Below are 17,728 nucleotides of genomic sequence, written 5' to 3'. Positions count from 1 at the left end.
TGAGTGTAATGGCCCATTCACCATAAGGTCATTTATCCTTCTACCCAAGGTTAGACACATTGATGTTGCTACACTAATGCCCTTTTAATGTGTCCAAGAAGTTCCAGCTGGATAAACGGTCTCATGCTGTAGAAAACAGGTGAGCCATGCACTGTAAGTCATTTTGGATAAACTCATTTAGGAAGCTTGAATTGATGGATTGGTGTGCTTGGCATGTTGGGATACCTTGGGGGCAAGGGGGGGGGGGGGGGTTCGAGTCAGGCACAGGCTACATGGGTCATGGCAAAGAGGGTTGAGCGGGTTGGTGCTGGAATGGCTGCGGGGCTGGCGCCACCGTGCCCCTGCTTACCTCAGTTCCTCGTGCTTCAAGTTGGAAAGGGTTCGCGGAGGCACTTCTACACACACATTTACGCTTGTGCTCAAAGACAGGTCCGCTGGGCTTTCCCCCCCCAATCTGTTGAACTTGGCGTCCAACTCAGGAACTTGCTATTGAAAAAGCTGCTCCCAGTTTTATGCATTTGACCTTGGTGGTGAGAAGTATTGTAAAGGTTATCAACATGGAAGGGAGCAACCAGCCCCTATTGTTTCCCCTCCCCCGTGTGCTCTTGCACTTCCAGTCCCAAGCAAACACTTACTTTAACAAGTAATTAACTGTGTCAATGAAGGCTACATTTTACTGCCAATTGATTTCCATTTTGTGTGCATTTCAATTACAGGATTCTTGTTTTTACTATCTGTAAGACCTTTCTGTGCAGCTGTAACTCTTGTAGAAAAGAGATAAATTATTTTGCCTTTTATTTTGGAATATTTTCAACCAATCAATTACTTGGTTCTCCATTTCTGGGAACATGGCTCCTACTTGTGAAATCCATAATACAGTCCAAGTCACAACTTGTCTTTTTTGCACAGCTATTTGAGTATTGTGTTGACTTCATTGTGGTGATTGATTGGTAATTTTTGGAGCACACATCAAAAGTAAGAGCACAATCAAATGTCCCAGTTTTTGCTTCATAGAACTATTACCTTACAGGTAAAACAAAATCAAGTTGGTGAAATGTACCCGTCCTCTATGATAATATTGAAATTATAATTTTTTTTATGAGACAAATGTATCTAAATTGTGTTTATATGTTATATGCTTTTCTTTTGTTCAACAGATAATGACTACAACAACTCAATTTCTTACTGTTTGTGGAATTTTTAAAATGAAGTACTGTTTGACTTCAGGCTAACAAAAGATTTTGTGTGTGTGTGTGTGTGTGTGTGTGTGTGTGTGTGTGTGTGTGTGTGTGTGTGTGTGTGTGTGTGTGTGTGTGTGTGTGTGTGTGTGTGTGTGTGTGTGTGTGTGTGTGTGTGCGCAGACGAGCAGATGTACCGCTGTGAAGACTGTGATGAGCTGTTCTCCTCCGCCCTTGAGCTGCGGCGGCATCAGAAGTACTCGTGCTCGAACGCCGGCTCCATCTTTGACACTCTGAGGGAGGACTTCAAACAGGAGCGCGAGGACAGCGACGAACCTGTGCACGAGTGTAAAGACTGTGAGAAAATATTCCCCAATGAGTACAGGTACGCACACACGCTCGCGTTACATGTTCGACTTGTGTCGTGAATAGCGTTCACTGATCACTTTGCGCTTTCTTGGTAATAGTCTGGGCCAACACATGATCGTCCACACAGAGGAGAGGGAGTACAAGTGTGACCAGTGCCCAAAAGCCTTCAACTGGAAGTCCAACCTCATCCGTCACCAGATGTCACATGACAGTGGCAAACGCTTTGAGTGTGAAAACTGTGATAAGGTACAGCATACCCAGCACGTAAGTTGTGCACAGGACACGGAGGCGTTACCTGATTTGAGTATTTGTTCAGCATACTCGAATTAATCCAGGCTATTAAAATCTCTATTTTTATTGTCAAACAATTTACATTGTGTTCTCAGCATTGTTAATGATGTCAAACATTGTATTTTTATACATATTTTGAAATTCCAGGTGTTCACAGACCCCAGCAACCTTCAGCGCCACATCCGCTCCCAGCATGTCGGAGCACGCGCTCACACATGTCCTGAATGTGGCAAGACCTTTGCCACCTCCTCAGGCCTCAAGCAGCATAAGCACATCCACAGCAGTGTCAAACCCTTTATCTGTAAGTCAGAGCTTTGGAAGTCAATGATCACATTATTCATCACAGTCATGTATTTTTTTAACATAATATGACATTTTCCTCACCCTGAAGCCAACAAGTTTACGACTCCCAGACCAAAGTCAAAAGGTCCAGACATCAGACTAATAACCTTGCTGATAATTGAGTGCGTTGCAATAATGAAGAAGTATTGTTGTGACTTTTTATTCTGGGGGCAAATGACATGTGTTTTTTGACCTCAGTTTCATTTTGTGTAAAAAAAAAAAAAGATTTGAATGAAAAGTTAGCATGAAATGCAGTTAAATTAAGACAACAACCTTTTTTTGTGGAATGAGTGAGTTTTGTGGAATTTATTTCCCTTCCTACCATTTTGAAGATATTTCATCAACAGTTTGCATGAATATGTTTGTGTCGCTGTTAATTTGGTATTCAGAGTTAGTGACAGTGTTAAAATGGGTTTAACCAGGCCCTGATGGGCTGCGTCTTTTTGTTCCCCCAGGTGAGGTGTGCCACAAGTCCTACACCCAGTTCTCCAACCTCTGCCGCCACAAGCGTATGCATGCTGACTGTCGCACCCAGATCAAGTGTAAGGACTGTGGGCAGTTGTTCAGCACTACCTCCTCCCTCAACAAGCACAGGCGCTTCTGTGAGGGCAAAAACCATTACGGCTCTCCGGCAGGGATGTTCAACCCTGGCATCCCAATGAGCTCCAGCCCCATCATGGCAAAGGCAAAGTCTCACCATCCCCACCTCCCCGGTCTAAACCAGTCTGGTTTAGGCTTCACTGACTACTTTCCCTCCCGACCACACCCTCATGCTGGCTTGCCCTTCTCCCCCGGACCCCATGGCTTTCCATCCCTCCCGCATGGTTTCCCCGGTATCTTTCCTCCATCGCTGTATCCGCGACCACCTTTATTACCGGCCAGCTCATTGATAAAAAGCCCGCTGGGCGGTCAGGAGGTGAAGCTGCCTCGGAGTCCCTTAGACGGCCCACCCCTGTCCCTGGTTAGTTCAACAAACAGCAATGGCATTAACAGTCTGATTCAGCTGGAAGACAAAGAAAAGGAGAACAAACTAGACTTGTCTTCGAGTGGAGAAGCGAAGGCGAAATCGAAGCTCACAGACATGTCTGACGGCAGTGACCTCGAAGACGTCAATACAACAAGCGGGACTGATTTGGACACCACCACTGGTACTGCGTCAGGTGATGGTTCTGACCTGGAGAGCGAAGGGGAGAGTGAACGTGAGCGAAGTGGGAAACGACGGAAGCCGTCAGGCACTGCATCAAGTCAAGACGCCCACCAGTTAGAAGATACCAACAGCGCGTTGATATCAGCCATGTCAAGTTCAGGGAACCTCAATGCTGATCGTCCCTTTCTCTCTGCATCATCACAGCACTCTTTTTTCCCTCCGCCTGATGAGCAAGCCCTCCCACCCACCACCACAAATGCTAACGCGGCCACCACTGATTCCATCAAAGCCATTGCTTCTATTGCTGAGAAATATTTTGGTCCAGGTTTGATTGGCCTTCATCAGGAGAAAAAGATGGGTCCACTACCCTACCATTCCATGTTTCCCTTCCAGTTCCTGCCCAATTTCCACAATTCCCTCTATCCCTTCAGCACTGATCGGGGCGCTCTCAATCCTAGCATGTTCTTTAAGGCAGAACCCAAGTCACCTTGTGAACAGCTTCACAAGATGGTCTCCAGTTCCCCTGCAGCTCCTGCTCCTACGGGAGAGTCACCATTTGACCTCACCACGAAATCCAAGGAGGCCAAGTTAGCGCCTTCAACTCCCACAAACCCATCAAACCCTAACAGTAGTACCAGGAGCAGTGGTGGATCTTTAGCGATATCGAGCGGTGAAGAACAACCGTTGGATCTGAGCATAGGCGCTCGGAGCAGAGGCGGTCATAACGGTGTACCAGCTGAGCCACAAAATAGAAAGAACCACATGTATGGCATCGGAAAGGGCATGTCCATAAAGGACGAAGTCCCCTCTATTTTTCCACATCTCCATTCCCAGTCATTACACCAGTCCTCCCTCAGCCAGCACCAGCAACCACAGGCACAGCCGCACCAGCCGCCACCCCTGCACTACGCTAAACCCTCAGCATTTTTCATGGACCCCATATACAGGTATTTCAGCCCGGATTAGACCACAGACTGTGACTTTTACATGAGTAACATCAGAGTATGAAATATTGAAGAAGATAGAGGCTTTGAATGGACTCTGACCTTGGTATGTAACCCTCTGCCTTGCCGTTGGTCCAGCAGGGTGGAGAAGAGGAAGCTACTCGACCCTGTAGGAGCTCTGAAGGAGAAGTTCCTCCGACCCTCACCACCACTCTTCCATCCACAGGTAAACATCCAGTTCTTGCATGTATGCAATTCACACTAAATGGTACCTGCACTTCAGTCCAAAAACTACAAAACCGGGAAATCAATGTCCAGGTATTGCATTCTCACTGATCCCCCGATGGTATTGACTATTATTGTCAAATTATGTATTATGTGAAAATACGCCACTCCTGCCTCCCACGCTGCAGCCACCTGAATTGATAGGGCCCTGTGCGCCATCATTCTACACTGATGATGTTATTTTCTCAAGGGTTCTGTATGATTTCTTCCTTTGTTTACGGAGTGGCGCCTGTGTACCTCGTCAGTTCTACCTTTTTTTCAGAAGACAGTCTGTTATCGCAGCCCCTTTGATAATCAGTCACATTGTTTGACTGTCCCCAGACCTTCCCTACCTCTGTGAGTCTTGATTACAAGGAATGATAGTATTAATAAAGGAGAGAATAATAACAATCTGAATTGTAATGGACTGCCCCCCTTGGCCATGCTAATCTTAGTGGTGGCATTGTTTTATGTACTGGGAGCCCACAGGCCAGCTAATAACTCAACCCCCACCAAGCTTTTTTTTTTTCTCTCTCTCTCTCGCTCTCTGTGGCTGGCTGGCTGGCTAGATAATAGCACCGTGTCCATCAAGGACATCCTGTGTTTGTGTCCAGGAGAATGGGGGGCTCTTGTTGGGGAAACGGTTTAATCTGACCTGGAAATCTGTGTCCTCTATCAACCGTGACTTTGCAATACACACATCTAGTGCTCATGCAGACAGATACACCCATTATCACCAATTATTTGATTAAAACAATGTAACTTATCAGTGGGTGATAAACATCATACCCTCAAACAGCCATTGTTTTTCTCGTTTTTTTTTTTAAAGCATCGTCTTGGATCAATATTCTCGGGATGAGAAGTTTTCTCAGGCTCCCATGAACAGAATTCTCATGTCTAAGTGTCTCAGCTGTGATCCTCCCAGCGACCCAAACACAATGCCACCTCTAATTCAGTCTCATGACGGAATCTCTCCGCTCCCTCTACACCCGTTCTCAGACTGCGAATAAACACATCGAGACGGAGTGTCTGTCCCTCTGTCTCTCCCGTCCCGTATTCACCAGAAAAGGAAGGATGTAAGCTGTTTTTGGCAAATAAACCCCTACATAACCGGCCCCCTTTGTTCAAAAGCTTCTCGGAGAAGGGAAGCAGCTATCAGTTGGGGGTATCACAAACTATATTGTGCTGCTCCCGATTGCGACTCTTGAATGCCTCATTTAACCAGTTTGCTGGCCTGCAGCAGCAGCGTTGGCAGGAGAAGGTAAAAGGTGGAGAACAAAGTGGTTGAAGCTGAGGCTGGATCGGGGGGCCTGGTAGGAATGGAACCGGAGCATTTGTGAATGTGTTATAGGTCAAGGAGGTGACTCGCCTTCAGCACAAACAACAAGGCTAACCTCTGATATACTGCTTCCTCAAAGCTTCCGCTCTCTGTCTCATTCACTCGCTGCCTGTTTTTTCTTATATTGTGCCTTTGTGTTCACTGCTTTTGTTTCTCTTTTTAACAACACATATAGGCATTAATATACGGCACATTACACACGTTGAACATGTCAACTACAATGTTAGATATGGAATCCTTGATGAACCAGGTGAAAAGGAACTTGTTGCATTAAGCCATAAGCTATGCAGAAATTGCTTATATTCTATTGTGTCTCTGCCATCCCACCAGATGTCAGCAATGGAGAATATGACTGAAAAGCTGGAGAGCTTTGGCGCTCTAAAACTGGACGTGCCACCCAATTCTCTGCCACACACGACCCATCCACTGTTTAACTTCCGCTCGCCACCACCTTCCCTCTCAGACGCCATCCTACGCAAGGGCAAGGAGCGCTACGCCTGCAGGTTAGAGCCTTGTGATTGGAGTGTTGATCAGAGTTTTACCTGCATAACTATTTGGTTTTTTTGGGTGTACAGTTGGAATGATATACTGAATCAGTTTATACTCACTGTGATTCACCCCTTCAGGTACTGTGGGAAAATTTTCCCTCGTTCAGCAAACCTCACCAGACACTTGCGGACACACACAGGAGAGCAACCATACAGGTATGCTTCTCTCTCAATCGGCTGTGTTTCCTATTAGTTATCCCTTTTTTTCTTGAAACTAACTTTTTTTTTTTTTTTTTTTTTTTTTTTTATCCTCCTCTGTTTTCCTTTCGGCAGGTGTAAATACTGTGACCGCTCATTCAGCATCTCATCCAACCTCCAACGCCACGTCCGCAACATCCACAACAAGGAAAAGCCCTTCAAGTGTCACCTGTGCAACCGCTGCTTCGGCCAGCAAACCAACCTCGACCGCCATCTTAAGAAGCATGAGCATGAGAACATTCCTGGTCAGTTTACAACATCTACCACTGTTTTCTCCAGGAAAAATCAAATCCATTCAAGTAGTTATCAAACAGAGGCTGTTTCGTTTCATAGACTTCAATAATGAATGGGTCACACTACAAATTTGGAAAACTTTCAGATCACGACTTCAATAAATGTCTTGGTTGTTGCTATAAACTATTTCAAGTGGGAAAGCCTTTTAATTAAAGGATTTGTGCTTTAATTCCAAAAGCAGCTTAGCGTGTGTCCAGCATTGGAGGGAGCCTCTAAACGTGGATGGATAACACATGTTTAGCACTGAATAGTCGTGCAGTTGAGTCTTACCATCCAAATGATCCGTGCTTCGCCTCATTTTGGAAGCTTCTTTAAATGTAACATCCTAATAAAACAATGGAATACACCTGGTTTTCATCCTGTCTAACTCGTGTCTGACAGCACCAACATGAGAAATACATTTCTCAAGCACAGACACGTCGATTGTTTGACATGTTTCTGGAAATGAGAGGCAAATTTCTTCCTGTCACAGTCTTCAGATGTTAAACCATGCAACAGCTCTGTTTAATGTTTTTACTGTAATCAGCCAAGATACAGAATCAGAAATCACGGTGAAGCTCAAAGGGCTCTAAGTTGACTAAAGAAGTTACACAACGCTGGTTAAAAAATGTTTTTCCAAACTGAGAAATGCAATAGAATCAGCTTAAAGTCTGGCTACATATTGACCAACCACAGGGGAGTGTGAAGTCCCTGTGTGTGAGAGTGCATTAATGTCACACTGGAAGCTGACAGCTTAATATGGGTGGACACTCACCAATGTGAGAGCCCAGAGTCAGATGTTGAAAGTCATTATCCATAATTAGAATATGAAAAACATCTTTCTATATTTCGTTTTGTTTCACTATCATTCCTTAGCAAAGGTGCAGAGTTAGAAACAAATGATAAATAAATTAGTTTTTCCACATTTAAATCAAATACCTGTCAGATGTGGCATTTCTGTCACATATAAATGTTATTAGTGTACAATTGTGTACAATTTTAATTAAAAACACACTCCTTTCTGTGGGTTGTTTTGTTTTTTGCCATGTTGAATGCCTCCTTTTTTAAATGAAAATTTTAACCGAATTGAACTCATTGTTATGTCATAATATGAATAATGTTGTGTGTCTGTGCGCGCGTGTGTGTGTGTGTGTGTGTGTGTGTTTCCCCATTAGTGAGCCAACAGTCCGGGATGCTTTCCAACTTAGGAACCACCATCTCCTCGCCAAACTCAGAGCCAGACAATCATGCACTTTTAGATGAGAAGGAGGACTCGTACTTCTCAGAAATCCGCAACTTCATTTCCAACAGTGAGATGAACCAGGCCTCCAGCTCCACGGATAAGAGGTAAGACGAAAGCACAATCACATCTGTTTAGTAAGACCTTTTAGTGATTCCTCAAATTCTCACCCCAACCTCGTCCTAAATCTAGATCCATCCTGACTAAAGCTGAAACAACTGGTCAAATGTTCTGAAAAACTCAGTCATATCTCGTCGTATGATTGTAACTATAGGAAAATATCCAAAAAGAAAGTTGTTATGTTGTACAGATGTTCTTCGGGGCATTGAGCGGCTTCTCTCTGGAATCACCAGCATACACCAGCATTTGGTGCATAGTGCTCTCTAGTGGTTTGATTGTTCACTACAGCAGAACGCCAAGAGTCATTATGTGCAACTTTTCAAAGGCACTTTCAGGTGACTTTCACTTTCTGTGTGCAGATTGGTGTCTGTGCTACAATTCCATTTAATCGTATGCACATACATACATACATACATACATACATACATACATACATACATACATACATATATACATACATACATACATACATACATACACACTTTTCCTGAAGGTCAAGCCCACCCCACACGTTTAAATCCAAGTTTTTACAAGCTATTCTGGCTATTTTTGATGCTAAAGTCAACTTAATATGTGGCTTGGCCTTCTAGTTCATGTGTTTGTTTCTAAGTTATTTGTTGGGGGTTTTTTTGCACTTTTAAAACACCATATCATGTGTATAAACTGACAAAAATGTCAAGTCTATTTTCCAACCCAAGCAGCCACCAGCACAGCCATTTGATGGAAAAAGTCATGTTCCTGCCTTAAGTCCTGAGAATACTTTCTTTGTCAGGATCTGAGTTTGTGGTTTCAGGCAAGAAGAGCCTGTTGGAAAATAAAAAGGTGGATGAAGTTGTTTTCTCTCTTTCAGTCAGTGGTTTGCCCTCTTCACTCGTCTGCACACTCCTCATCTCTCTCCCTCATTCTTGACGTGAATTCCTTTCTGGTAGTCTCACTTTCTGTCTGCCTCTTCCTCCATCATCCCCCTCCTGCCTCCCTCTTGTCAACACACATTATGGCCAGGAGACCCAGTGGCAATTTAGCCCCTCTGCCATCTGGGATCAATACTGAGTCTCATCCACAACAAGCCGGTCTGACATCTTAATATCTGTAATTCAGACTAAGTGTTATGCTTTCTGTCCTCCCACCAGACGGCCCGCTGTTTATTCTCTCTGTGAGTGACTGAAGTCAAACGCTGAGCACAAACACACATTCATAGATGAATATCTGTAATCACTCCTAACCACCCTCGCAACATAGTTTCTCCCTCTTAAGAACTTTTTTTTTGGGGGGGGGTATCATGGCCAGTCCAAATAAAAGTTCCCGGTAGCTCTTGTTTTTTCATGAGGAGTTGTCCTGTTTCCAAGCTGGGGATGTAGAGGGCACAGTACTACTCCACTGGTGGGAAGTTTTAAGCAACAAAAGTGAAGGGGTATCGCTGCGTTTAAGGAATAAGAAGTGTCTGTCTCCTCGGGACCATAATCCACCGGCCAGAGCCGGAGTTATATGGTTTGGATAAGGCTGCAGTTGGAACGGGTTCCCCGTCTGGGACTGGGCTACAATCACTGGCAGTTTGGACCCTGAGGGGGATTCAGGTTGAGGCATTTATCTAGGAGATCCACTGATGATTGAGCTCTTCCCCCGTCCACCCGCGGTACCCATACCCCCAGCCCGCTAACACAAACACCCAACTGACGTGTTTAGACTAAATGACAAAACCCAGGGCCCCCTATGTCAGAGCTACGCTTCTTTCTCTTCTCGGAGGCATGGACTTTTTCCCCGCAAACCAGCTCTGCAATTTGATTATGGTGATATTTAATCTAGATTGAAAGAGAAGAACTTTTTTTCCCCCCGCAAAGTCCCGCTACCCGCATTCACCCACCCACTCTGTGTGACCCAATCCTGTCCCTCTGCACCCCTTCCCAGAGGTAATCCTGTCTGATTTGATAAATGTCCACTATGTGGCAAAAAAAAAGTGGAAGGGGTAAATTTGCCATCCCAGAGGAAATGATATCATGAGCCATGACATCGTGGTCTGGGGGTGATGGAACGAGAAAGTGGGGGGCGGTGGTGTTGGTGTGCAGGCTGGAAAATGTACAGATGGCAGGTCGTAATGGCAGTGTGCTGATAGCATGTTTGCAGCCGAGCCATCATCTTCTTTCGGTTGCATAAACTATATTCCAGCCTGACTTGGAAGCGGAGGACCCGGCCTGAGGCGGACCATCTCCGCTCCTGTTTGTGAGCAGGAGGCCAATTAATCATCCGTGGGCCATTTGAAAAGTGCTCGAGGTGGACTGTCAGCACCCGTGTTGTTTGTGTGGACACTGGAGTCGGACTGTGCGCACTGTCATCAGATTATTTATGTTTCCCTCTTTGCCTGTGATGAGTCATAGTTTAAGGCGGTTGGGAAATGTTAAGGGCCACCCAGCCATCCTCAATGTGTCTTTTTTTTCTTTTCTTTTTTTCTATGACCCAGGCTACTTTATTACCCATGATCAAAGTGTATTTTCTCTTCGGCCTCCAGAAATGAGTGCTTAAATACACTTACTAATTACTTTAAAAAAAAAAAAAAAAAAAAACGTGGGTTTTGGAGATCTGAGTTTAAATCCTAATGGTGGTAGTAAGGGCATGTTGTATAAAAGTCCAGAAGCCAATGATTTGCTATCGTGACCTCTCGAAAAGGGATCAGCCTAATCGACTCACACATTAGAGTAGTAATTCCTGCATTGCTTTTGTGCGAAACAAGCCTATTTAAGTGGGGTGCACACAATTTTGTTGCTGTGACATTGAGTTCCACATTTAGTTAAGCTGAACACATTGTGGAGGATCCCCTATAATCTGAATGTAATCACAAATGTATGAACTGAATAGCTGCTCCTACAGACAAGCACTTCTCCTAAAGATAAATAAGTATTATGCAACAGTGATGCTAATTCATCAAACATGCTGTGGATACAAGCTGATAGTGTTGATTTGAGTTGGACTGAGATAGTTCAAGACTAATAAGATGCTACTACTCTGGAAAACACGAGTTTAACGAAATAGTAACTTATCTCGCTGTCTGGAAAAAGTGAATAGAAATGTCATATAACTTGAAATGCTCTAATGACGAACCTTCGATCCTTGTGCAGGTCAGACCAGCCGGACGAGGAGCGCCCGCCCAGCCACAGTTTGTCCAACTCCAAGCTCGGGCTTCGGGGGCTGGAGGAGGAAGAGGAGGAAGTGGAGGGTGACGATGAGGAGGAGGAGGAGGGGAGCTTGACAGAAAAGTCGCACGATGAGGCTCCGGAGTCCCCGTCCCCCGTCACGACGGGAGTGTATGAGGAAGACGACGAGGAGGAGGAGACGGAGACGACTCCATTAGCTATGAGCTATGAACACACTCGCAGGTACTAAAAAAAAAACAGAAAACAAACTAGAAACCAGTCACAGAGTTTGGGCAGGTAGCAGTGGGTATAAAGAGATTCAGACATGCCTATATGAAAGCATCAATGGAGTTAAATCATGTAGATTCTCTTCATGCATGCTCCGAAAAATAATATCAAATGTATTTCAATTTCTCTTATGTGGAGTCAGCTTCTTCTCTTGTACTATTTAAATCCTTTTTTTCTTCCTCTACCCCTTCTAATAATCTTACTTCTTCTCTTCTCCTCATTTCACAATGCCCAATATTGACTTTGCCCACTCATTTCCCACTCCAATAACATTAACACACCGTCTGTACCCTTGCTTCTATCCATTTGTCTTCCACCCATTTATCCTCATATCAACGCCACCATACTATTCCATCCATCCATCCATCCATCCATCCATCCATGCATTGGTGTGCAGGTGTATAGAGGAGGAGGGCTCTCTCTTGGACTTGGAGGGTCTGCCCAGCTTCCCCAAGAGCCTGGATGGTTTACGTAAAGCAGCCAGTGACGAGCAGCCCTTTGACGTTAAAGACATATTTAACACCTCACTAGAGTCTGAGGCTTTGAAAGAGACATTGTATAGGCAGGCTAAAACCCAGGTATGTGGCTGGCTTTATGTGGTCCTCTAAAAGAGGGAGGGACAACTGAGAGATTGTTTTTATAATAAGACAGAAATACGTACAAAACCAGTGGCTTTAGAGCAACGGATAACTTTAAACTCCTATGAGCTTTTGTCTTTGCTCGTCATCATCACTTGTCATGACCGTCACTATGTTTCCTTTCATTTAACTGACTAATGTGTTACCTGTAAAATGTTCATTCTTTTAGAAGCACAACTTGCGAACTTCATTTTCAAGAAATTCAAAGATAATAAAGTGTAACACGTGTGTTTAGGCCAGGAGTGTCAAATATAAGCTCCACAGGGTAGAAACTGGCCTTCCATTATTTCATTGAGAAAAGTAATTGCTGTTCCGTCTTCGTCCAGTGGGGGTCGCACTGTTTCAGGAAGATTACAGTCCATACAACAATGTTGACACTCAGAACTGAACAGATCTGAACTGAGAGATCAGTGATGCGGCGGTGAATTGCTATATAAATAACTTTAAAATTAATGACTTTGTAGAGTTTGGACAAACAAATCCTGTGTTCTTATAAGCAACTGTTTTTTTTCTCTCCACATTGGCAATGGTGGAACACTGTGGCAGGACTTTAAAGTGGCAGTTTATATTCAGTGAGATATTGGGTGGGACTGTGAAACGGTACGGATGAGGAACCTAAACAATGTTCCAACATAAAACAATTTTAAAGGAGGTAGAGAGACTTTGTTTTCTAAAGATACTGGGATAAAGTGGAGGCTTATAGACACAAGTGATTAAAGTAAAGTATAACAGCTGATGTTTTGACTGATTTTTCTTTTTCTATTTTCCTTTCTCATGTTATTGTTCTGTTTGATTTTGATTTTTAAACCCTATTGTTTCTTTGTGTCTTGCTGTTTTTCTTGCTTTGTTTTGGAAGGAGGGCATGACATTGACAACTTATACTGAAAGTATAGGGTGAAAATGAAACAATAACTTAAAGGTGTCAGATTTAATAAATGGTACTTTTACTGTTACTATTATTATTATTGTTGTTATTGTGGCTGTCTATATAATGATATCAACGAATAATTATATACCTATGTGGGTTAGACAGTGTCATTTTTCATAAAGAATTGAAATCCACCCAACAGTTTTTGACATGCATGTTTCTCCCATTAAAACGCCATTCTCTTCTTCCGCAGGCTTATGCAATGATGCTGTCTCTCTCTGAGAACAACCCTTTGCACGCGCCCTCCCAGAACTCTCTGGACGCTTGGCTGAGCATGGGAGGAGGAACGTCTGAGACAAGCAGCTTTCACCCACTCAACCACATCTAGGCAGGAGAGACAGAAGGTGGGAGGAAGAGTGGAAGAAACATTAGTTTCCCCCAAATGGATAGAAACAAAGAGACTGAGCGGACATGAGGAGCAGGAACACGGACGGCGCGGAGGAATTCATCAGTGTCGCATACATTCAAGATAGGAAGTGTGAAACTGTGTGTGTGTGTGTGAGATCATTTGTTTGTGTGTGAGGGGGAGAGGGATTGGAGGCTGTCCCTTGGTAAGGGGTCTTGCAAAACTCTGTCAAAGAGAAAGCACTGCTAAGCTCCTGTTGATGTGAAGGACCTGAACTGAAGAATGCTTCTCAATGGCATTGAAAGTCACTCTGATCCTCCCAGTGCTCACGGCTCATCACCACGGAGACCCTGTGCGAGGCTCTCACAAAGACACTTAATGACTGATATGTCTCTAAAGTCTGTGTACACCGCCGACCACAAACGCTGCAGGCATCAGCACTGCATTGGCACTGCATGTCCACGAGGTGGCACTGTTTCACCAGGAACACGGTGGGCGTGTGCACGATTGTCTCCGGGTCTCATTCACTGATCTTGTTTAAGTTGTAACGACAGAATCACAAATAGCACCACACTAAATGTTACTAAAGGAACAGATCCTGTAGACTGTTGATTTGTTTTCGTCTGTTTTTGTTTTCATTGCTTACGTGGAGAATGATGTTCAAAATGTGCTTTCAACAAGCTGTCTGGGCCACTAGCCATTGTAATTGGTTACTCAGTTTGATCATGCTGATGATGAATTTAAATCAAAAAAAATGAGGAAAGTCTTTCTCTGCTTGTTTATTTCATTGTCATTTGTTGTTTTATTTACCTTTTTTTTTTCCCCTCTTAGATACCACAGTATTGTTTCTTTGTAGGCACCACAGTGCTAAATTGTTAATATAATTATTTTAGAGAAGGACCAAAATTGTATGATATTGTCATATGATGTACAAAATAACCTAGATGTTCATAGCAAAAGTGGTATGTGCCAAATAACCCATAGAAAATGTTTTGTTCTCTGACAATCATTTCATTTCCAAGGGGCTTGCATTTGCTGTCATAGTTTTGTTTTGTTTTTGTTTTTTTCGTTTTCGTTTTCCTATTACGTGCTTATTTGGTTTCAGAAGTGTGTGTATGTATTTATTTTTGGTTGGTTCGTCATGGCAGGAGGAGTGAAAATGAAGAAAAGTCATTTTGTCCCTCTTTTCTCGTTGCTGAAGGAATGATTGCCTATCAGGACGTGCGAGAGATTGTGAATCTCTGGTGTTGATGGGTTATCAGTGTGCCAAAACAGAAAGCACCCATGAAATTTTTAGTTTTTATTTATAGGTAGCTGTAGTTAGTTTTTAGATCGATTTGGCATTAAGACATCTTGCAAACTTATTTTTCTTTCGATTCAAATCTTTAACCCAGTATGCTGAATGTGTCTTGTTGAAATTGGTTCGAGCAGGATGGAAGTCAGACTTGGCCAATGTTTTGTTTTGTTTTGTTTTTTGTTTCAATGAATGTCAGAAATAGGGCATTACATCACATCATACTGTTGATTCAGATGAGTCTCTACCACATCAAGTCCCCCTTTCCTTCGTTTTAGCATCTGATACATGTAATGTAACTAATGAATATTTTTGATATGTCCAATATTACTTGGTCCAAAAGTCTAAAATGCACATAAATGCATCAATTTGGCAGTATCCATGGTTGTACAAGTACAAAGACAAAAACATAAAGTAGAGAGTAAACCAAACCACATAGAGTGTTGAAGTTGGCATTGTTATTCTCCTTTTCGGTCCTTCAAATGCAAGTTGATTCTGAACCTGTAAACGAAAAACACACGGTAACCACATAACTTCAAATTCCCTCCAATTTTGAGATCAGACCCATTTCATATGGCCTGCAAAGGCAGCTGTGCCATGGAGGGCATGAGTACTTTACTGTAGATAGCCGCCGGAGGCGGGAATGTGAGCATTGTTGATCACTGCTCCTCCCTTGCTCAGAACTAGACCTGATGCTGTATTCTCAGAACGAGCACTTAATAACGAGTACAAGCCATAAATTGATCCGGCTTCAGTCTCTACAACCTGTAACAGATGCATTTTCTGACCGGTTTCACTCTCATTGAGAAGTGAGTTGTGCTCGACACAGAGCGATAAGAAATAACAGAAGCACTGTAATTTTTCTTCACGACAGCAGGTACTGGTGTGATGCTGGGACTGCTGCATCATCTCATTTTTGTAAAGACAGAAAAGTCTCTTTTTTTATATATAATTCTACTGAATGAGATTCCATTCATGGTAAACACATTGTTTTCCAAACTTGTGGTTACAAAATGTAAAGACTTGGGGCACTAAGTTTTTAGGTTGACTGTATGTAGTAACTCATGTCATGGACTACTGTAATAAGTACGCGCTGTGTAAAGCATAAGGAATTGAAGGCATTGAAGTATTTCCATTTTGCCAACTTCAGAAAGTATTCTGGCAGATGGACACTGAAATATGTTTCAGCATAATAGAACATGGTTGCTGTTCGCCCCCCCCCCTCCCCACTGTTACAGGAGAACGTTTAAAAAAAAATATACGTTGTTTCTTTTTAACTGTATAGTATTTTAAAGAATGAAAAAAAAAATGGTGCAGTTGTCTGAAGAAAAAAAATTATTGAAAATATGGGTTTAAATGGATGGTGCTTGTTTTGTTTAAATCTGAGTTGTATATCGCCTCTGTTATGTTTATTGAAAACAAACAAAAAAAAAGTTATTGTGCATGACGTGTTTAGCAGTCATAATGATGTCCATTTGTGAAATGTGTATCAAATCAAAAAATGAAGAAAAAAAAAAAAAGAAATCCGTAGATGCACTTATTGTACATGTGGTTAGGTTAGTAGGTTTGACTTCAAGTTCTGACTGCCTCACAGACGTTTGGGCAGGTGGCTCGGAAAGACATAGAAAAGACATGTGGGAGACGACATAATGAAAAACAATAAAGGATTGTAGAATAATATTGAACAATTCTGAAATTGCAGTTCTTTTGATGCTTGTGATTATTGCAGATGTACTTTAGAGAAATTTCATTGAAAAGATATGACTCTGATGTTAATTCTGTAGAATAGCAATGTATACCAAATGTAATCTTTCCAATGCTATGAAGAATTTATACATGAAATTGATATGCAATAAAACCTGTGTGCTTTTTAATGGAGGCGTCTCGCGTGCATTTGTGAGCATCCCGTCTTTATCGGATTCTTTCTAGGAATGGTTTGGGAACATTTTGGTAAAAAACAACAATTGAAAAAAAGGGACCATAAATATGATCATTTATTTTAGAAACAAAACAGAACTATTTCTATTCAATTAATGTTCTTTCCCACTCAGTCCACACGGGGTTGCAGCGTCTCCAGTATGAAAAATAAGGAAGCTCAGGCAACTGAGTTTGTACATTAAATGGCTTCCATAGTTCCTGAGCTTGATGGCAACAGTGAGGCCATAAAAAACACTTACTTCACTGAGAAAGAAGAGAAACATATGTGTATATTTGTCACTGTCAGTGACAAATAACCCTATCCCTAACCCACACACACCATCAGCTGTTGGGGTTTAAAGTAACAGTGTGATACAAAACAATCTGCAGACCAAAACCAAAATGATCATTGCGCTCAGGTTGTCAGTCGGTTGTTAACTGTTAAACCAGGACTTACTGGAACATAGTCAATTAAGTCATAAAGAGCATTTATCACTTTGCTGCCTCAAAAACAAGCACAAAAGCCACACGACAATAATAATAACAATAAAGAAATGTAAAAAATCACACTGGGAGGTTCCAAGAGTCTCATTTCCTCATAAAACTTCATAAACTACAGATGAGGGCTGAATCCCAATGTCTGTGTTAAAAAAACATTAGGGGGACAGAAGAACCAAAAAAAAAAAGACATCAAATCAGAAGTGTTTTTTCATTCAATAAAGATACACATTTACATGCTAAAAACAATGCTCCTCCACAGGTCACCACAAAGGTCAAAAAACAGTAGTAAAATGACAAAATAAATCATCCAAAATACTCAGAAACTCAGAACGTTGGATCATTCAAAGAAATACAGATCAACCATGATCCACACCACTTTACTCTGTTCAGGGTGACGGGGCGCTGGAGCATATTATGGGCAAAGGCAGGATACACCCT

General features: G+C 42.6%; 1 protein-coding gene across 2 annotated transcripts in view; it reads left to right on the top strand.

Moving 5' to 3' along the window:
* Positions 1-16,746, top strand: part of prdm16 (PR domain containing 16) — a 180,027-nt gene extending 163,281 nt beyond the window's left edge. Inside the window, exons 6-17 of one of the 2 annotated variants that reach the window (XM_080496061.1) lie at positions 1,362-1,563; positions 1,646-1,793; positions 1,986-2,139; positions 2,636-4,274; positions 4,410-4,497; positions 6,205-6,377; positions 6,501-6,578; positions 6,696-6,865; positions 8,069-8,240; positions 11,364-11,621; positions 12,064-12,244; positions 13,426-16,746. In XM_080496061.1, coding sequence (XP_080352187.1) covers positions 1,362-1,563; positions 1,646-1,793; positions 1,986-2,139; positions 2,636-4,274; positions 4,410-4,497; positions 6,205-6,377; positions 6,501-6,578; positions 6,696-6,865; positions 8,069-8,240; positions 11,364-11,621; positions 12,064-12,244; positions 13,426-13,560 — 3,398 coding nt within the window. In that variant the 3' untranslated portion in view covers positions 13,561-16,746. Of the gene's footprint in view, positions 1-1,361; positions 1,564-1,645; positions 1,812-1,985; positions 2,140-2,635; positions 4,275-4,409; positions 4,498-6,204; positions 6,378-6,500; positions 6,579-6,695; positions 6,866-8,068; positions 8,241-11,363; positions 11,622-12,063; positions 12,245-13,425 lie in introns of both variants that reach the window. The other variant, XM_080496060.1, reaches the window with a different exon arrangement.
* The last annotated feature ends 982 nt before the right edge of the window (positions 16,747-17,728 follow it).

Source organism: Blennius ocellaris, assembly GCF_963422515.1.
Source record: "Blennius ocellaris genome assembly, chromosome: 5".
Classification (NCBI taxonomy): Eukaryota; Metazoa; Chordata; class Actinopteri; order Blenniiformes; family Blenniidae; genus Blennius; species Blennius ocellaris.
Note: the sequence above shows the minus strand (reverse complement) of the source record. Positions and strands in the feature narration are given on the sequence as shown.